Consider the following 21858-nt stretch of genomic DNA (forward strand, 5'->3'; position numbering starts at 1 on the left):
TGTGTGTGTGTGTAGTTTGCTTAGCCATTCCTTTTCCTCTAGTCCTCCAGTAATAATGATTCTTGAAAGAAGCTTTGTTTATTTACCGCCATTGTGGTGAGGATTAGTATTTAGAAGCGGCTTCACACTGTGAATAGAGGAATAGTGAATAGTTTGTTGCTGGCTTGCTCCCAAAATCGACCTGGTGTTCTGGCAAGGCACGTACCCTCCTGGAATTTACGCGACACCATGTGTATAACAAGGAATATGGAAATAAAATTGCGTCTCCCTAAGTGTGCGTCCCTTCTGAAGGAATCTTTTGCGGGAGTACAATCTTTAGCGCTGTAAACGCTGTGGTAAAGATCGGGCTGGTTGATCGCGGTCAGTTAAAGTCCAATATCGGCCCCTGATCCGATCCCATGATCAGGATCCGGACAGCTCCATCAATTTGTCATATACTTTATGTGCCCTGTGATTGACTGGCGACCGGTCAAAACTGTATCCCGCCTCTCAACTAAAGTCAGCTGGGATAGGTTTCAGCAATATTTCACAAATATGAACGTTGAATGAAATTGACAAGCATTTGTTTGGTTTGCTTCCCATAGCGCTGACGTCCCCCATAGAGTACCAGAGGAATCACGTGGGTGGCAGCGGGCCTGGGGGTCCACCCAACAGTAGCAGCAGTACCGGAGGCCTTCCAGGAGGCAGTGTATCCTCCAGTACCACCAGTCTGGGAGGTGGTGGTGGAGGCGGTGGCTCTGGAGGATCAGCAGGCAACTCCTCTTCCTCCCTGTGTGGCCCTCGCTCCCGACCCTCAAGAATTCCCCAGCCTTCTTCGCGCCTCCCCCAGCCAGTCCACCACCACCACCCCCCGGGCCCTGAAGGGCCCGACAGATCAGCAGGTACGTGGTCACCGTGCCACCCGCAGTGCAACCCCTCTAACTTGTATTCCGACACCGATTCAAATGGCGACCTGTTAAATTCAGAGGACCGTAAGATGGACATGTCTGATGGTAGCGACGCAGGCGACTGTAACAACAGCAGCAGACCATCAGGCAGCTTGGAGAGAGGAGGCTTTGAAGAAAGCCAAAAAGCAGCCGCTATCCCACAAATGGCTGTAGCTCCTCTGCATCTGGCCCTGAAGAACTCGCGAATTAGGACAGTTTCACCACTGGTGTCACCTCAATCCCCTGGAGGAGGAAAGGAAGCGTTAATCCCCTCCAGCCCAGCTCATAAAGGTCACCCCTTCTGGGCTACTGTCCCATCAGTGCCTCCTTCTCCTACTCGGCGACAAAGTTCCTATATGGGTGACAATATTGGTGGCGGGGAGTCTTTCAGCAGGGGGATCTCCTCTCATCACCGCCACTCCACCCACAGTAAGGATTTAGACCGCATGAGCACATGCTCTTCCACCAGCGAGCAGTCCATACACTCCACCCAGAGCAATGGGGTAAGAGGACAAGTCGGGGTCATGGCTTCAGAGAAGCAACTCACCGCCACTAACCCCGCCTTCACTGACTGGCCGCAGTCAGTCAGCACACCACTGTCTCTGAGAATGGCTTGCACCGACTACTACATTGGAGATTAACGGCTACCCGAGTGCACTAACCTCACGGAGAGTCTGTGTGTGACAAACTTATACTAACGGAAAATCTAATTCATAGAGAAGCTGTTTCCACTTGACAGTATCTTTCAGCTTTGCTGTTCACAATCTAAACTTCATGTTTTACCAGCATTACTTTTTCAAGTCTTTCTTTGAAGAAGGAATCCTAGTACTGAAAACCAACACACAAATAACTCTTTGATGCACAACATCTTTTCTCTCTTTCAACAGCACTCTGAACATAAACTTTTGTATTTTCAGACTGGGTTGTCTCATCACTGAAGACATAAACACTTCCATGCTTCTGCGATATTCAAAGCACTTTAACATTTCCATTAACGCATGTTAGCCTTTTTAGCAAGAACCCAGTTGTCAATCAAATCATACATTTGATTGATGGAAAGCAGATAATTAAAGCGACTGGTGGTGGTAGTTTGCAAACTTCCTCTCTCTTGTGGTCTTTGCACAGAGTGAAAGCAGTAGCAGCAGCAGCAGTGTGTCCACCATGTTGGTGACCCAAGACTATGTGGCCGTGAAGGAAGATGAGATCAGCGTGGCGCAGGGTGAAGTGGTCCAAATACTAGCCAGCAACCAGCAGAACATGTTCCTGGTATATCGGGCTGCCAACGAGCATTGCCCTGCAGCTGAGGGATGGATTCCTGGCTTTGTATTAGGACATACTTCATCCTCCACCATCCCTGAACTCACAGAGGGAACCATCAAGTAAGTCAACCAGAACACTTAAAAGGGACCTATGACTATTTTAATCTACAGATAATATGTATTGGCTATGCTCTGGTGTAAATTTTGCACCGCAGTCACTTTAATAACCCGTTTTTTTTAATCTGTGAAGACATTCTCAGATGGCAAATGAAACCACGCCCCATCCTCTCCAGAACTATCATCATTTATCTTTTGAAAATCTACACTGTTTAAATGTCTATTTTAAGGTCATCACCACTATTTTTTTCTAGACAGTCAAAAATAAACTTAATAACATTATATAGTTTCACCCGGTCACATCATTAAGTATACCTGCATACTCACCGAACGTCTCTGCATAAAAAAAGCTGATATAGCAGCATTTATGTCACTGTATGTCAGTGTTGCTATAAACATGCCAAGATTAGATTAAAATAATCCTGCATCATACCTTTTTTTTTCCTCAAAGCCTGAAGCAGAGGGTAGGTCCTTCCCTTCAGGCTGATAGCTTGATTTAATGTCCAAATAAGTACATCCACCATGCTGTGATATCACAATGTAACCAGACTGCAAAAAAGTCTGCGAACAGAAACATTCAAAACTACGTGCAAGCTCACACCAAAATAAGTAAACTTTATGATTTGATATAATTGTTTAACACAAGTATTCAACAATGTAACAACATGTATAAGCAGAAAAGACAAAATGCAGCATAAAAGTCCTCTTTAAATAATGTGTTAGATAAATAAACAAACACGTCATACAAAGGTGGTCAAAGTTGATCTCTTTTCTCCGCTTTAGAAAATCACTTACCTGGCATACTGCACTTCGTATCCGCCGCAAGTCCGAGAAAAGAGACAAAGAGGGCAGGAAGTTGGAGAACGGCTACCGCAAATCTCAGGACAATCTGGCCAGCAAAGTCTCTGGCAAGGTGGAGAGTGGAAATCATCTTCAGTTCTTTTCTTTCTCAGCTATAATTTGTGCTGGTCATTTATATTTGTCTCTGTGTTTACGTTGCAGCTTCTAAACACCAACTCCATCTACGATGGTAGGTTTCAGTTGTTGAATGTGTGTGTAAAACTTGCAACTGCAGTGGAACCTTTGAAGACAAACTTCTATTCTGGGACACAGTCAGCCTCTTGTTAATTTTTTTAAATAATTCTCAAAGCAACAATAAAACATGCTCTAAATGTGCCGCCAATATTTTAAGTAACATTTTTACATTTTTAACACAATTGTTATTGTTCTGAATTGTCTCTTGCAAGTGTAAAACTAGGTTAACAATTGTTTTCTTCCATTTTCCTTTTATTTCAGTCAACATATTGCTGACTTAGATATATAGTACTGAGTAGCCAAAACAAACACCTGTGTTATGATATATTTTGGTAACCCTGATATCATTCTGACATGGTGTCACAAGCAGGCTAAATTAAAAACAAACCTTTATATGACGGCCCGGGCATTAGCCTTTATGGATTCCAATGTATGATTCAACAAAAATGCACTTTAAATTAATTAACAAGTTTCTTGTTTTCTGCCTCCTATAATTCTCCCTTGCAGCTCCTCCAGAGTTCCTCATCCCGCTTAGCGATGTAGCATGCGAGAGTGGCGACATTGTTACTCTGAGGTGCAGAGTGAGTGGTCGACCCCGAGCTGCCATCACCTGGCGAGGGCGAGACAACGACACTCTTGGCAACAACGAACAGTGCAGCATCACCTACAGGTAAAATAATATGTTTGACTGTGCTTCTGTGTGGTTGGAATCACATGGGGATACTGTTTTCTTCATGTTAGTCAGAGGTTGTTTTTTTTTTTTTAGAATTATCTAATTTTGTTTTCACTTTCTATATCAGGGGTGTCAAAACTTAATTGCACAGGGAGCCAAAATTCAAAGCATACCTTAGATCAGTGGTGCCCAAACACCGATCTGTGACACATTTGCTAGTAGACCACAGAGAAACATTAAGTTTCAGCTGTCCCACCAGACACACCAAATTGCTTTTTCTTATATGTATATTAAAACTCCTGATATTTTGTTCTATCTTTGTTGTATGGGACAATGCACATTAATGAACATATCAAATGTATATGTGTCAGATTACAGCCAAAAGCTAATTTCCATCTGCAGTCCCTGGCAGTTTGAGGGTATAAGGTATATTCCCCCAACCTGCCGGGGATCATCTCATGGAAAAGAAACAAGCTCATAACTCCCACTAAATCACCGTTATGGAGAAGATATTAACCCTTTTGGGCATACAAAATTGAATAGCAGTTAAGTACCACCAAGACAAAAAGTCCTCAGGCAGTTAGGAGTGTATACAAAAAAATGTGGGATTAATATTCTTTCAACTTTTTTTGCTTAAATCTCTCAATCAACTTCAGTCCTAAAAAAAATAGCAACCATGTCATGTTTGTTTTTTAACCCTTTGAATTCCCATTTGACCTAAAGATGTCAGTTAAAAATGTTTTTAATGTACCTACCCTAACCCAAAAAAAACAATCAAAATTAGTTGTGTTACTAATCTTATGTGTATTTCTCTATATGTTTTTTACCCCTGTATGTTAGCCCTTTAACATTTACTGTATGGATAATAACTTATTTTATGTACATTTTTCAAAACCAAAAAACTGACATAATTGGGTCAAATTTAATTGACTAAAATAATATTAAAAAATTTGACATGTTTGTTATTATTATTTAGGACTAAAGTTGAGACCTAATCAAAAAAGTTAAAAAAAATATAAATCCAATAACGTTTTATACACTCTTAAGTCCCTGAGGACTTTTTTGTCTCGGTGCTACTCAACTGGTGCTAAAAAGATTTCCCAGTGTATCGATGATATTTGAAATTATCTGCAATAAAAATATTAAAATTGAACATAAAAAAACACCCTTATGTTTGAACATGGTGTTCGTTATGGACAATCTGTGACGGGCACAAAAGTCCAATAACAAAACACCGCTCGGGTTCAGATCCGGGCAGCCATTCTTCCCAATCACGCCTCTCCAGGTTTCACTGTCGCTGCCAACATGAGCGTTGAAGTCCCCCAGTAGAACGAGGGAACCACCCGGGGGAGCACTCTCAAGTACTCCCTCGAGTGAATCCAAAAAGGGTGGGTACTCTGAGCTGCGGTTTGGCGCGTAAGCGCAAACCACAGTCAGGACCCGTTCCCCCACCCGAAGGCGGAGGGAAGCTACCCTCTCGTCCACCGGGTTGAACTCCAACATGCAGGCTCTGAGCCGGGGGGCAACAAGAATTGCCACCCCAGCCCGTCGCCTCTCACTGCCGGCAACGCCAGAGTAGAAGAGAGTCCAGCCCCTCTCGAGAGAACTGGTTCCAGAGCCCTTGCTGTGCCTCGAAGTGAGTCCGACTATGTCTAGTCGGAACTTCTCCACCTCGCGCACTAGCTCAGGCTCCTTCCCCCCCAGCGAGGTGACATTCCACGTCCCAAGAGCTAGCTTCTGTAGCCGAGGATCGGACCGCCAAGTGCCCTGCCTTCAGCTGCCGCCCAGCTCACATCGCACCCGACCTCTATGACCCCTGCTATGGGTGGTGAGCCCATTGGAGGGGGAACCCACGTTGCCTCGTCGGGCAACACCATGTTCAAACATAAGGGTGTCCATATGTGCAGTTGGCACCAGGACACCCTAGGCCGCAGTTCCATGATCGACTTTGTAGTTGTGTCGTCGGATTTGCGGCCTCATGTTTTGGACACTCGGGTGAAGAGAGGGGCGGAGCTTTCTACCGATCACCACCTGGTGGTGAGTTGGCTGCGATGGTGGGGGAGGATGCCGGACAGACCTGGCAGGCCCAAACGCATTGTGAGGGTTTGCTGGGAACGTCTGGCAGAGTCTCCTGTCAGAGAGAGTTTCAATTCCCACCTCCGGAAGAACTTTGAACATGTCACGAGGGAGGTGCTGGACATTGAGTCCGAATGGTGGTTCCTCTCTTTAAGAAGGGGAACCGGAGGGTGTGTTCTAACTATCGTGGGATCACACTCTTTAGCCTTCCCGGTAAGGTCTATTCAGGTGTGCTGGAGAGGAGGCTACGCCGGATAGTCGAACCTCGGATTCAGGAGGAACAGTGTGGTTTTCATCCTGGTCGCTCCCTGTATGATCAGTGCCAGAGTTTGGTCCGCATTGCCGGCAGTAAGTCGGACACGTTTCCAGTGAGGGTTGGACTCCACCAAGGCTGCCCTTGTCACCGATTCTGTTCATAACTTTTATGGACAGAATTTCTAGGCGCAGTCAAGGCGTTGAGGGGATCTGGTTTGGTGGCTGCAGGATTAGGTCTCTGCTTTTTGCAGATGATGTGGTCCTGGTGGCTTCATCTGGCCAGGATCTTCAGCTCTCGCTGGATCGGTTCGCAGCTGAGTGTGAAGCGACTGGGATGAGAATCAGCACCTCCAAGTCCGAATCCATGGTTCTCGCCCGGAAAAGGGTGGAGTGCCATCTCCGGGTTGCGGAGGAGACCCTGCCCCAAGTGGAGGAGTTCAAGTACCTCGGAGTCTTGTTCACGAGTGAGGGAAGAGTGGATCGTGAGATCGACAGGCGGATCGGTGCGGCGTCTTCAGTAATGCGGACGCTGTATCGATCCGTTGTGGTGAAGAAGGAGCTGAGCCGGAAGGCAAAGCTCTCAATTTACCGGTCGATCTACGTTCCCATCCTCACCTATGGTCATGAGCTTTGGGTTATGACCGAAAGGACAATATCACGGGTACAAGCGGCCGAAATGAGTTTCCTCCGCCGGGTGGCGGGGCTCTCCCTTAGAGATAGGGTGAGAAGCTCTGCCATCCGGGGGGAACTCAAAGTAAAGCCGCTGCTCCTCCACATCGAGAGGAGCCAGATGAGGTGGTTCGGGCATCTGGTCAGGATGCCACCCGAACGCCTCCCTAGGGAGGTGTTTAGGGCACGTCCGACCGGTAGGAGGCCACGGGGAAGACCCAGGACACGTTGGGAAGACTATGTCTCCCGGCTGGCCTGGGAACGCCTCGGGATCCCCCGGGAGGAGCTGGACGAAGTGGCTGGGGAGAGGGAAGTCTGGGCTTCCCTGCTTAAGCTGCTGCCCCCGCGACCCGACCTCGGATAAGCGGAAGAAGATGGATGGATAAAAAAACACTCTCTCATTCAATTTGAAGTAACATAACCAAACGTATAGCCAATAGAGCAAAAATGTATCTGAAAGGATGACAATGTCTCCAATATATACACTCGAGTGTTAAAAAACATTCATGTTGTCTCCCAGACTACAGAGATGTTATGTACGAGTCATCTCCAGTTGCTTTTTTGGCTTGGAAAAAATGTGCATGGCAGCCCGTGAATGTATTTTTCTGTGGATTTACTTTTTTAAAGACTGATGTGGATAAAATGTGCATTTTTCAAAAATGTACGCGTTTGTGTTGCTTCATTTCTGCTTAAATAATTCTATTTTCCGACAGGACTAGAGTCCTTAAATGTGCCGTGTTTGGTGAGCGCAGGGAAGCTGAGGGAGAGAGCAGTTTTGTATGCACGCTGAGACAGCTGTGGATGTTGTTTTGTCCCGTTTTAATAAAGATATTGTTGCTTGACCGTCTCCTCATCATCGTTTTAACATCCGGGCAAAAGCTGCAATTTTTTATTTGCACTTAAAAAACCAGAATGCTGGAGATTTGCAACTTCAGTTGGGGTGTTTGTAGACCAGGGCAAATTCCGGGAGTCTTCCGCAGAATCCGGAAGTCTGACAATGCGCCTGAGGAGTACACTTTTCCCCTTCCAGTATTCCTTGTTGTCATTACAATTCTGACTTTTGACTGTGTTGTCATGAATCTTTATTGTGTTATTTTCCAAAGACAGAGTTTAATAGTTGTCGTTGGTGTCGTTTTCTAAATTAAGCTATTCCTTCTATTAATGCATCCTATACCACTGTGGCTTCTAGTGTGGATTGAAATACCCCCAGGGAGTATATGACAAATATGGGGTAATGATGCTGAAGTTAGTCAGGGTTCTTATTTGCTGAAAGTCAGGCACATTGATTTTTATTGCCCCCAGTTTGACACCTGTGTTGTAGCTAAAAATTAGCTTACCTGTTCCTATTTAAAATCTCCTTTATTGATGATGTGGCATTGTGTCATATATTCTGTGCAGCTCAGATGGCACCAACAAATGAGCTCAAAAAGAGATTAAATACTTGTGTGTTCCTGCAGTGAGACAGGAGAGGCGACTCTGTGTATCCTCGCGGTGTCTGACGAGGACAGCGGCACGTACACCTGTGTCGCTATGAACGCAGCAGGTTCTGTCACCTCCACTGCCAGCCTCAGAGTGTCAGGTGAGCCTTTATTGGTGTAAACCAAAAGAAACACCTTATTGACAAGCGCTCCTTCCTAATAGCTCAGCAGGTGGTGATGACATGGCCATAATTGGCTGTGCGTGTGTGTTGTTTGTGTCCTTACTAAACCTTTTGTATTTTCTCAGGAACTCCTGATGATAACAGCAGTGCCGTCTGGAAGCGTGGTTTTGAGTCCCAATACACTGATATCTCTGAACTCGGAAGGTACGAATTCGATAATCAAAACCATTAGACTGGCAGTATCCACATTGTATTCAAAGAAATGCAGTATAAAGTGTTGCTGCACTTTGCAGAGGCCGCTTCTCGGTGACCAAGCGGTGCGACCAGCGAGGGAGCAAATGGACGGTGGCGGCGAAACATGTCAACAAGAAGCTGCTGCGTCGGGAACAGGTGCTGCAGGAGATCCGACTCCTTCAGACGGTGGATCATCCCAACCTGGTCCGCTTGCTGGACACGTACGAGACGACGAGCAGCTATGTCCTGATACTAGAGATGTAAGTACGTTCGCTGCATACACTGTACCTTACACGGCAACCTCGGTTTACAAACTTAATTGGTTCTTGAAAAGGGTTCGTAAAAAGAAAAGTTTGCATAGTAAAACAAATTCCTTCATAAGAAACAATGTAAACATTACTAATGGGTTCCATCCTTGACAAAAGTCCATATTTTAGTAAATGTTTGTACACTTTGAACACAATATAAACGTTTTACAGAAGGGATCCCCAAACTACGGCCCGCCAGCGTCCAAAATCAGGCCCGCGTTAAGTCCCAAGTATTAAAAAAAAAAAAAAAGTTTTATTTTTTTTTCTGTCTTTTCTTATCCACTTTGTACCGCTTGCTACTCACGGTCTCTCCTAGCCGCTCAGGCAAATCATATTGTCTAAAAATGCATTTTCTCATCGATAACGTGACATCATCGCGCGTGCGGAAAGTGCGCTATATATATCCAATATATATATATATATATATGTATATATATATATATATATATATATATATATATATATATATATATATATATATATATATATATATTAGGGGTGTGGGGAAAAATCGATTCGAATTCGAATTGCAATTCTCACGTTGTGCGATTCAGAATCAATTCTCTTTTTTTTTTTAAAAATCGATTTTTAATTTTTTTAATTTTTTTTTTTTAATTTAATCAATCCAACAAAACAATACACAGCAATACCATAACAATGCAATCCAATTCCAAAACCAAACCCGACCCAGCAACACTCAGAACTGCAATAAACAGAGCAATTGAGCGTAGACACAAACACGACACAGAACAAACCAAAAGTAGTGAAACAAAAATGAATATTATCAACAACAGTATCAATATTAGTTACAATTTCAACATAGCAGTGATTAAAAATCCCTCATTGACATTATCATTAGACATTTATAAAAAAAATTAAAAAAGAACAATAGTGTCACAGTGGCTTACACTTGCATCGCATCTCATAAGCTTGACAACACACTGTGTCCAATATTTTCACAAAGATAAAATAACTCATATTTTTGGTTCATTTAATAGTTAAAAACAAATTTACATTATTGCAATCAATTGATAAAACATTGTCCTTTACAATTATAAAAGCTTTTTACAAAAATCTACTACTCTGCTTGCATGTCAGCAGACAGGGGTAGATCCTGCTGAAATCCTATGTATTGAATGAATAGAGAATCGTTTTGAATCGGGAAAAAATAGTTTTTGAATCGAGAATTGTGTTGAATTGGAAAAAAAAATCGATTTTGAATCGAATCGTGACCCAAGAATCGATATTGAGTCAAATCGTGGGACACCCAAAGATTCGCAGTCCTAATATATATATATATATATATATATATATATATATATTTTATATATATATATATATATATATAAAATATATATATATATATATATAAAATATATATATATATATATATATATATATATATATATATATATATATATCTCTAATATATATATATTTAATATATATATATGTATACAGCCTGGCCCCCGTCCAAATTGTTTTGACCCAATGCGGCCCCCCAGTCAAAAAGTTTGGGGACCCCTGCTTTACAGTATTGTACAACAAAAATAACAAAGGGGTGATGATCAACTTTCGATTTAATAACAACTCGCTGACCCATCCTCATACGCAGCCGCCCTCATACGCAGCCGCCCTGCCAACACGCACACACACTGTCACTAGCCCTGTGGTGCAACTCGTTTTAAATTACGAAACTCCTTAACTTTAACAGCCAGGTTTCTACAATGATTAGAATAAAAAATAAAAAAGTTTGTTGGTTAATCTTCTTTGCGTGCAGAGGAAGAGAGGGGAACGGGGAAAGGCATTGTCGACAACGTTGTGGATACTTCCTGAATGTTTCAAACCACACTGCACTTTTCTATTGGTTTCTGAGATAGCAAACAGAAAAACACCGTGAAAAAACTAAAAAACACTTAAAAGGCACACGCAGTAGCTAACAGCAGCACTGAACGAAGAGCGGCGATCGATCATCCCGCCCACGATGGATGTTCTGCCGAGCACAAAATGGCTGCGCTGGGAGCCATAGGTGGATGTAACGTCCGTACACTGAGACAAGGTTTGTACACATAAGCCTATTTTTATTTGGTCTGTGATTCATAAATCGAAAAGTTTATACAGTGAGGAGTGTATAAATCAAGGTGCCACTAGATACGCCTCCATCTTTGTTTTATGCAAACAAAATTATATTTGAAACATGTTTGTGTGATTGTAAATGTAACTAGGAGCTTAATATTATTTCCAATTTTGATGTAGCTATGACATTTTTCTTACACGTGAAATGTATCTTAAAGCACAGATAAGTTTAGCTGAACGTGATTTTTTGTTTGTTTATGGTATATAGGGGGACAAGCAGTAGAAAATGGATGGATGGATACTGCATCATAAAGAAGTTGATGCCAGTTGGAGTACATTGTGATGATTTATGACTGCAAATTTTCCGTAATACAATCGGACAGAAGTCAGACTTCCCTTTCAGCTGAAACTTTCAGTGAAACTTGAACCACTCCGATACAAGCAGTCCTGCAGCGTGTTTAATTGTGCAAAGCTGGGCAGCCAGTCAACATTTAGATGTCCTCCAATAAGCACACAGTTGGTATTTTCTAGTTTTTAGTCAAGTCTTTCACAAAAAGTAAACACAGTAAGCTATAGGCTACTAGGAGCTTGCAGCTACACAGCAGCTCAGCACACAAATACACACTAGCTAGGCTTTAATAAGCATCTTTAATTGAAAAATATTGCTGCAAAAACATGAAATTTGTCAATATAAACAAGTACCAAATAATTATAGTTGCATATTACTTACAAATACAAAATCTCCAAAGCAGAAGCGTAATAAAAAGTATCCACTAACAAACGTGTCCGCATCATTCAACGTACTGTCATGAGTTTAATTTAATAGATTATTGTGACCACTACGTCAAAAACATCACTTTAGTTCAAAAGTATAAATCTGCCATTAGGTGAGTGTTTTTCACATACACCGTTGTTCTGAGTAATTTCAGTTGATCAAACATTTTTGACAAAATACTAAAAACATTTAGTACTATGATTTATGCTAATATCGTATCGGATTAATATCGGTGTCAGCCAATATGACTCCAATATCGGAAGTGAAAAAGTTGTATCAGGACACCACCCCTAACAATTACAGTTGTACATGTTGAAAACAGTGAAGAATACATTTAAATGACAAATGAACATTTGACATCACGTTTACATTTATTAAAAGATTTGTTGGCAAAGACAACAAGAAGTGGAGAGGGAGGAGGAGAAGTTAACCCCTTTGTACTTTGCTGCAAGTTCTTTCTTGAATGCAATGGTGTTTCTCACCTTCTTTATCAAAACTTTCACTTGCAACTTCCTTTGGCCCCATGGTGTCATGCTTTGCATTCGTACTCAATAAACCAAAGCACAAATATTGAGTCACCAATGTGTAAGATTCTTTGTTTGGGCTCTTGATTCTGCAGAATATTTGTGAGGGCAGACGGACTAGTTTGTTTCGTACAATGTTTGGCTTTATGATAACCAAGACGAAAATCCCGGCAACACCTTTGTTGCAAACCGAATCATACAAAATGTGGGTTTTATGAAAAACCGAGGTACTAATAATGTAATGGCTGCTGTGTTCAGGGCCGACCAGGGACGTTTCCTGGACTACGTTGTGAGCTGGGGGAACCTGACGGAGGAGAAAGTGGCGCTGTACCTTCGAGATATTCTTGAAGCGCTGCAATACCTGCATGGCTGGAGGATAGCACACCTGGACCTCAAAGTAAACACATCTCTCACATCTTCGCAAACAATGAACTGTAGCACATTTCTCATGTTTTTTTTTCTAGCCTGAGAACATCGTGGTGGAACAAGTCTCCTCCCAGCCTGTGGTGAAGCTCACGGACTTTGGCGACGCTGTTCAGCTCAACCCGCCTTCTTCCTACATCCATCCTCTCGTGGGGAGCCCAGAGTTCTCAGCCCCCGAGCTGGTCCTGGGTCAGCCTGCCTCGCTGATGTCTGACATGTGGAGCTTAGGTCTGTCTGTCTTTACAACACAGAATTTTCTGTCAGAAAAGTACACGTCTATGTCTAAATAATTGTACTACGCTAATGTCTTCCATATTTTAATCGAATCAGGAATTGTAAGACATAGAATTTTAAGAACATTTGAGGTTTCAATGTGTTCCAGTGTAATTGTATTCAAATCTGATGATGTAAATCAAAGCAATGGACAGTAGTACCTCTTAAGCTTAAATGGTTCTGTGACAGAGCACTTAACTCAAAACACTTGTATCTCAAATCATTGTTTTTGCCGTTGAAATTCATGAAAATCAAATTAATCAGTGCATGCCCCTACAAAACAGAACTACTTTAACATGTAACATGCCTTTTAAAAGTATATCATCCGTTTCATAGTTTTAAAATTGTATGAAAACAATACAACACAATGTAGTATTAACAACTGCAATATTTTTTTGAAGTAATGTAGTAATAATTTATAACGTTTACCTTGGAGAGCGGACTTGTAGAGTATCTCCTACCAGCTGCTTCTCTGTCAAATACACCATCAGCAGCTTTTCCATATTGTCTATGCATCAAAATCCGCCGTTTAAATACTATTTTACCCATCTTGGTTGACATTAGTATGGTGCAGACCAGCAGTGATTTGCTCAAATGGCTTCACCAAGTGGACGACACGCTCCGTCATATTTTTAATCATTTCTTTTTGAAATTCGATTAAAATTATCCCCTTCTTTTTTTCTGCACTGTCTTTCACACACACTTTCTTCCTTCCCACGGTTAGAAAACAAAGTTATGTTGATCTCTAGCTATAAGCTAATGTTAGCGAGTAAGACCGGATGTTTTGATCGGGACCTTACGTGGTTCACTGTGACATTTGCTGTGCCAAATGGCGGGCATGTTTCTAACTCAAATGTTTGCTTACAACTTATAGCATAAGAATTATCTTGGCGACAGTTCTTATCTCAAAACACTCCTAAGTTGACGGACCGCTGTACTCATTTTGGTGCACGTATGACTTGCAGGTGTGTTGACTTATGTCGTGCTGAGTGGCGCATCGCCTTTCCTGGACGAGAGTCTGGAGGAGACGTGTCTGAACATCTGCCGCCTGGACTTTAGCTTCCCCGAGGACTACTTCGAAGGCGTGAGCGTGGCCGCCCGTGATTTTGTGTGCCTGCTACTGCAGGGCGAGTCCGACCGGCGGCCGTCTGCAACATACTGCCTACAGGACCCCTGGCTCCGCCCTCCGGGAGGGACAGACAGGGACGGCAGGTACGCCACGCAGCCACTGCCGACATCGCAACATCACAGCGCGTCACACCTGGACACGTCCAGACTCATTTCCTTCATCGAGAGACGGAAACACCAGAACGACGTACGGCCCATCGGGACCTTGAAGGCCTTCCTTCACAGCCGCCTGCTCAACCACATGTGACAGGAAGTACCTCGCCTGCTCTTCTTCCACACTGATAACATTCGCCCTTGCCGATCCACAAGCTGCTGCTGACTGACTGATTGACATCTGCTGATAAACCCCTTCCCTTCCAAACTTTGGCGTACCGCACGTACGCCCGCACAACAAACTGTTGGCATCTGTGCGAGATGTCCAACCCCGACTTGGCATGAAGACAAGGCTTCTCTTGCAGGTCGGATAGCGTGACAAAGAGGAAATAGAAAACTGTATAGTCAGGCTGCTTTTAGTTGACCACAAGAGAAGGCTGTTTTTGTAAAAAGAGATTACTTTTTGTAAGTCAAACTGTGTACAGTTAGGCAACAAACATGCTCGACCTTTTGGGGAAACAAAGGCTCTATAGTTCGTCTGAGGACAAAGTGAAAGCCGAGTGGCGCCCAATAAGGAGGTTCCGCTTGTGCTTCCAGCACCGCGTAGGCTAAACCTTGTTTTCCATCGTCGTTACTTTGACCGCAATAGTGCGTGTTGTCGTCTCCAGCACAAACTAAACCAACAAAAAGCTTCTATGATCTCCGCCTACGTCCGCCTTATTTGTAAATAAATCAATTTGCTTTTTCATTCGTTTCCACTGAACAAAAGTCTGACATTGTTTGCAGAATGTTAGTGACGAACAAACGTAGACGTGCGCTCATCCCGCGTCGGTTCCCATGTGCAATGTTGCAGCTTTAACATGTATGCAACTATTTATGAAGACTTGTGTTGTAGCTGTATTCTTTGAAGACAAAAAAGCATGTACTGTGCGTACCTGGTACTGCGATAAACGTCTGTATTGTGTTAACTCTTTTTGTATTAAGTTCAGTATTAATATCTGCAAAATCCCATTGAAGCATGGGGGCAAAAATGTATGAAATGTGTATCTATTAAAAAAAGAATCAGGCACTTACGCTTTCATTTTTCGTCATTATGTTTCCGTAACAATACCAAAGTTGTCGATGCTTTGATTTCCAGTATTATTATGATGATTTGTCATGCTAACTTATAGAGCGCACAGTGAACTTAAGAGTTTGCATAGTACTTTTTATTTGTATTTATTACTGTTTTCATAATGGTTAAATCGCTGAGGAAAAGCTGGACTTCACCTTGCTTGCTCTGTGTTTTCAATTCCAAGCAATAGTTTGGAAAATAAGAGACAACATTTCCCCTTTTCCTAAATAAAGAAAATAAAACACTAAACCTATCCAACTAATTTAAATAAATAGTTCTACAGTATTTTTTATTTATCTTCGTGCTTCTGGGTTCCTTAAAATACAATCGGATTGAGTAACATCATCTGTAAAGAAATGACTAAGTAAAAAGGCAACTTCTTCTTTGCTGGTGGTGTAAAATTGTACAGAGAGGACCAGCCAGGATGTAACCGTCAGTCACGTGACTGTTTCATTTATTTTCTTTTTTTTTAAATACACTGACAATGCGGCAATGTCCATTTGAATGTTGTATGATGACGTCATTTTTACTTTTGCATGTATATTTCTCTGTACAGAAGATGGTGTTTACATGTCACTAAGTGTTGTAAATATTTTACGTTTGTCGTGTTATTTTGCCATTAAAAACGTTCAAGGAGCAAGTCATGCCTCACGTGCCTCTTTACAGCCAGCAGGGGGCGCACTTTGTCCGTATTTGTTTTTTTTTACAACGATACTGTTAGTTTATTTGGTACTTTTTGTGGTCATGTAATGGTCGTGAGCAACGTCAACTCGGGTAAGATTTTTCTCAAACTATGATGATTTGTCTTTAATGACGTAATGTGTAATGTTTCTGGATGTGTGAGGAAGCCCAACAAACTGCTAATAACACCATGAAGAAAAATAAGTTGGTTCAATGAAGTTCAACAACCGTTAGCTTTAAAACTTGAATCAATTTCTGATGTTGCCGCGAGTTTGAGCCACAAGGGAAATGAAATGTGGCACACCGGCTTGCTTGAAGACGTTTCCGAGGCAAAGTACTGAACATTTCCAACATGGCGGCAGCGAGCAAAGGTCATTAGCAGCAGGGCGGAGCTGCACTTGTCATAATGAGAAATAACAATATAAATGAATATCAATATTTGTCAATGAAACTGTTTTTATAAATGTAATTCAACACTTTCTTAAAGGGCCCACTTTTAGGTCCAAAATGTGGGCGGGCAGTGGTGTGCTGTCAGGACCAGAAAGGCCTAACATAACCAGGAATCATGATCATAATTAAAGATAAAAGTATTTTTTTATTTACTTTCCCTAAATATCTAAAATATTCATATTCTCTTCATGTCATATTACCCTATTTCCTCGAATTAGCGCCCGGGGCGGTAATTAATTTGATTTAATTTTTATTTATCTACTTCATTGATGTGCATCTTTGATAGACAATTATACCACAATTATTCAGTTATACAGTTACACATCAATGCCTGAGAAGGAGCAGGATGAAGAAAAATCTTATATTTTCCTGCCCCCTTCAACCTAATACTTATAAGTATAGTGTTACTTAATGATATATAAACCAATAATTACATCCAAATAAAACAAAAACACACTAAAAATACACAAGTGCAAAACTTCATGAAGTACAAACCGAACAAAAAAACAAAAGTAATATACACCTCTCGGGATGATACAAAACAAATACAAAACCAGGCAACAAATAAGTAAAATAATAAATATAAAGCAAAATGTAAACACTTATGGCTGTCCATATGATTTTATTGTTCTGTCTTTATATTTTTTTTTCAATTGGAATATATTTTTCCAATCTTTTATCTCATTGTAAAGAGAATTCCATAGTTTAACCCCCACCAATGATATGCACATTTGTTTTAAAGTTGTCCTTGAATACTGATGTTGCAAATGACCTTTTCTTCTATGCTCTTCATTCTCAGAAGTGATGACAAACATTTTTTGTAAATTTGCTGGTAATGTTTTACTTTTAGCCTTAAACATGACACATAATGTCTGTAACTTTACTAGCTCCTGTAATTTCAATAAACCCGAATTAATGAATAATATGTTAGTGTGTTCTAAGTAATCTACTTTATGAATAATCCTTATAGCTCTTTTCTGTAGTTGATACATTGCCTTTGTGTTACTCTTATATGTGTTCCCCCACACTTCCACACAGTAGCTGATATATGGCAATATAAGTGCACAATACAATATACGCATTGCCCTATAATCTAACATATATTTTACCTTATTTAATATAAAAATACTCTTAGACATCTTTTTCCGTACATGTGCAATATGAGATTTCCATGTCAGACCGTCATCCAGTATCACTCCTAAAAAATGTAAAACCTCTTCTCACTCCGGCGCTTACCAAAGGCATGTGGTAAATTTAGGCATGCGCTTATAAATTTGAGTGTGATGTAAGGATACCATCATGACATCGCTTAATGCCGCAATAAAATTTAAAGCACAATGAATCATCCCGGGAGTTCTTTTTGTTTGGGTCTGAAAAGGCAATTATAACGTGACACTCTTTATTTTTACAAGGGGTCATTCAACAATTACGTACGCATTTTTTCTGTACGTAAAAACGCATGAAAAACAAATTGAAAATAAAACATGCTACTTTAATTCTTAACTACGATTGTAACAACAAACATTATCAATCATTGTAAACAACATCCGTGAGGCCAGAGAGAAAATATCATTTGAACTTGAAGAAACTGAAAATGTTCCTGTCGGCATTGCTGACAGATGCTTCCCCCACTGCACCTTGATGGACATCTACTACGGTACTTGTACTACATCCTGTGGAGATCCATCAGTTGTTAAGACCTCTTCATCTTCAGCGTCGTCCATTTCTCCGTCCCCTTGTCGACATGTACGTCCAAAACTACAGCACCGTCGTTTGAAATAATTTCGTTTGTGTCCGCTTCCTTATCGTGACTTACGCGGCGGTAATTCTGGGCATACGCTAATTATTTTGCAAAACGAGTTTGACCCGGCGGTAATTCCAGGGATGCGCTAATTATTTCGCGAAACGAGTTTGACCCGGCGGTAAATCAAGGCATGCGCATACTATATACCCGGCGGCAATTCAAGGAAATACGGTATGCTCCTTGCAGTGCTGTTGTTTTTAGGTTAGCGTGTTTATCCAATCAGAATTCAGCTAGCTTATGTTGCCATACTGTATGAAATTTACCAAAGTGCCTTCAGAATCAACAATGCAGTGCACTGTAAGTGAACGGGCACATACAGTTGATAGATAATTGCGATAGCCAATCAGATCACGAGTTGTAAGGCCCTCTAGCTGGCCTCACGTTTCACTTGACATTTACGCCTCCTGTGATTGGATACTCACTGGTTTGAGCCGCGGCGGTGGTATGCAGATCAGCAGAGCCACACCCGGGTCCGTTAGCGGATGAATTTGAGAACACATACAGTTGATAGACAGTTGCAATAGCCAATCAAATCACAAGTTGTTGACAGTAGCCTATCTAGGTAGCCTGATGTTAACGAGACTGTGATTAAAGACTTACTTGTTATTCCAAAGTGAGTATCCAATCACAAGTTGCAATTTAGCAGGAAGCAGGAAGTGTTGACCCACAAAGAAGGACAACAAAACATTGATTAGGTGGCAGATATATACTGTATATGCAAGGCCATTTTCAAGAAGGATATTTAAAGAGAAACTTGTGAGACGATGTCAGCCAACCCCGGAAGCTAGCTCAGCTGTTCCGGCGATGAAATGGGGAAACGCCCGCCATTTCCACTCAAATCATCCGACGATGAGGGGTACCACTGGCTTATACGGCGTTGAATGTGTTCTACAAATTGTGAGTTAAAATATTGTATTTCTTTATTTTTTTCACTATTAATATCCATCCATCTTCTTCCGCATATCCAAGGTTGTGTCGCGGGGGCAGCAGCCTAAGCAGGGAAGCCCAGACTTTCCTCTCCCCAGCCAGTTCGTCCAGCTCCTCCCAGGGGATCCCGACGTGTTCCCAGGCCAGCCTGGAGACATAGTCTTCTCAACGTGTCTTTGGTCTTCCCCGTGGCCTCCTACCGGTCGGATTTGCCCTCCCTAGGGAGGCGTTTGGGTGGCATCCTGACCAGATGCCTGAACCACCTCATCTGGCTCCTCTCGATGTGGACTAGCAGCAGTTTTACTTTGAGCTCCTCTCGGATGGCAGAGCTTCTCACCCTATCTCTAAGGGAGAGCCCCCCCGCCACCCGGCGGAGGAAACTCATTTCGGCCGAAGGCGGAGGGAAGCTACCCTCTCGTCTACTGGGTTGAACTCCAACGTGCAGGCTTTGAGCCGGGGGGCAACAAGAATTGCTACCCCAGCCCGTTGCCTCTCACTGTGTGCAACGCCAGTGTGGAAGAGGGTCCAGCCCCTCTCGGGAGAACTGGTTCCACAGCCCTTGCTGTGCGTCGAAGTGAGTCCGACTATATCCAGCCGGAACTTCTCTACCTCGCGCACTAGCTCAGGCTCCTTCCCCCCCAGAGAGGTGACATTCCACGTCCCAAGAGCTAGTTTATGTAGCCGAGGATCGGACCGCCAAGTGCCCTGCCTTCGGCTACCGCCCAGCTCGCAACGCACCCGACCTCTATGGCCCCTCCCATGAGTGGTGTGCCCATTGGAGGGGAGACCCATGTTGCCTCTTCTGGCTGTGCCCGGCCATCGTGCCCCAACTCCGGGCCCGGCTCCAGAGGGGGGCCCGGTGACCTGCGTCCGGGCGAGGGAAATCGGAGTCTCGGTTTTTGGATTTCCATAAAAGTCTTCGAGCTGCTCTTTGTCTGATCCCTCACCTAGGATCTGTTTGTCTTGGGAGACACTACCAGGCTGCATGGAAGCCCCCGGACAACATAGCTCCTAGGATCATTGGGACACGCAAACTCCTCTACCACGATAAGGTGGCAGCTCAGAGCTATTAATATATTTTTTGCAATTTAAATTTTGACAGTACCACATAAGGTATGTTTTAATTGCTGATGCGGGTGTATTGATTTTTTAAATGTGCCAGAAAATAACCCGTTTTGTACACTGTTAAGGTGATCAATGCCCAGTAGTGCGTAAATGTGTTTCTGTATAGTATTTCTCCAGCAATGGTCATGTGGTGACATAAATTACGGTATTTTGAGAGGTAATCATTGAAGTCTGACATCACTGAAGGCCTAGGTGGGAAACGCACGGCCCGCCACTGTGGGCGGCCTGCATCAACATGCTGACGTCACCTACAGAATACCGTAGGCAATTTCGTATTGCGATTTAAAAAAAAAAAAATTGTTTAATTGCATTTTATTTAATTCATTTATCCAACTGAATTTCTTTGTTTGTACTTTATTTATTTTATTTTTTTACAAGTCAAATGCAAGAAAGACAATTTAAGAAAAAATGACTGCCAAGATGGGGTTTTGTACTGTACTGTATATCTGAAAACGTCTCCAAACAAAACAGAAGGTGATCAGACAGTCAGAAAGTCATTGTGTTACCTTAAATAGTTTTCAATTTTATAAAAATAAATGGGTCCAAGAAATACTTAAAAATAACATATTTTTTTGGGTTTTTTTAACTCCAGAGGACACAATGCCTGTGACTGTACATGTGTAGTCATAGGTGGATTAATGACCGGGCCTACCGGGCCCAGGCCCAGGGGGCCAGAGGCCCCAAGGGGCCAGGCCAACTTGGCCCCGCGGCCGCGACCCAAGCAAAACTACTTTTGCAAAAATAATAATCTTAAGCCCCAAGGGGCCAGGCCAACTTGGCCCCGCGGCCATGATCCATAGAGGGTAAGAGGCCCCAAGGGGCCAGGTCAACTTGGCCCCGCGGCCGCGACCCACAGAGGGCCAGAGGCCCCAAGGGGCCAGGCCAACATGGCCCCGCGGCCATGATCCATAGACGGTCAGAGGCCCCAAGGGGCCAGGCCAACTTGGCCCCGCGGCCACGATCCATAGAGGGTCAGAGGCCCCAGGGGGCCAGGTCAACTTGGCCCCGCGGCCACGATCCATAGACGGTCAGAGGCCCCAAGGGGCCAGGCCAACTTGGCCCCGCGGCCACGACCCACAGAAGGCCAGAGGCCCCAAAGGGCCAGGCCAACTTGGCCCCGCGGCCGCGAGCCACAGAAGGCCAGAGGCCCCAAGGGGCCAGGTCAACTTGGCCCCGCGGCCACGATCCATAGAGGGTAAGAGGCCCCAAGGGGCCAGGTCAACTTGGCCCCGCGGCCGCGACCCACAGAGGGCCTGAGGTCCTAAGGGGTCAAGCCAACTTGGCCCCGCGGCCATGATCCATAGAGGGCCAGA

General features: G+C 43.1%; 1 protein-coding gene across 5 annotated transcripts in view; it reads left to right on the plus strand.

The window, feature by feature from the left end:
• Positions 1–16191, plus strand: part of LOC133660186 (triple functional domain protein-like) — a 251212-nt gene extending 235021 nt beyond the window's left edge. For 4 of the 5 annotated variants that reach the window (XM_062063425.1, XM_062063427.1, XM_062063428.1 and 1 more), the window contains 11 exons: positions 585–1429; positions 2052–2305; positions 3086–3215; positions 3305–3332; positions 3845–4007; positions 8468–8589; positions 8736–8814; positions 8904–9104; positions 12786–12924; positions 12992–13178; positions 14189–16191. In XM_062063425.1, the coding sequence (XP_061919409.1) occupies positions 585–1429; positions 2052–2305; positions 3086–3215; positions 3305–3332; positions 3845–4007; positions 8468–8589; positions 8736–8814; positions 8904–9104; positions 12786–12924; positions 12992–13178; positions 14189–14598 (2558 nt within the window). In that variant the 3' untranslated portion in view covers positions 14599–16191. Of the gene's footprint in view, positions 1–584; positions 1430–2051; positions 2306–3085; positions 3216–3304; positions 3333–3844; positions 4008–8467; positions 8590–8735; positions 8815–8903; positions 9105–12785; positions 12925–12991; positions 13179–14188 lie in introns of those variants that run through there. The other variant, XM_062063430.1, reaches the window with a different exon arrangement.
• Positions 16192–21858: the final 5667 nt, after the last annotated feature.

Source organism: Entelurus aequoreus, linkage group LG11 (genome assembly GCF_033978785.1).
Source record: "Entelurus aequoreus isolate RoL-2023_Sb linkage group LG11, RoL_Eaeq_v1.1, whole genome shotgun sequence".
Lineage (NCBI taxonomy): Eukaryota > Metazoa > Chordata > Actinopteri > Syngnathiformes > Syngnathidae > Entelurus > Entelurus aequoreus.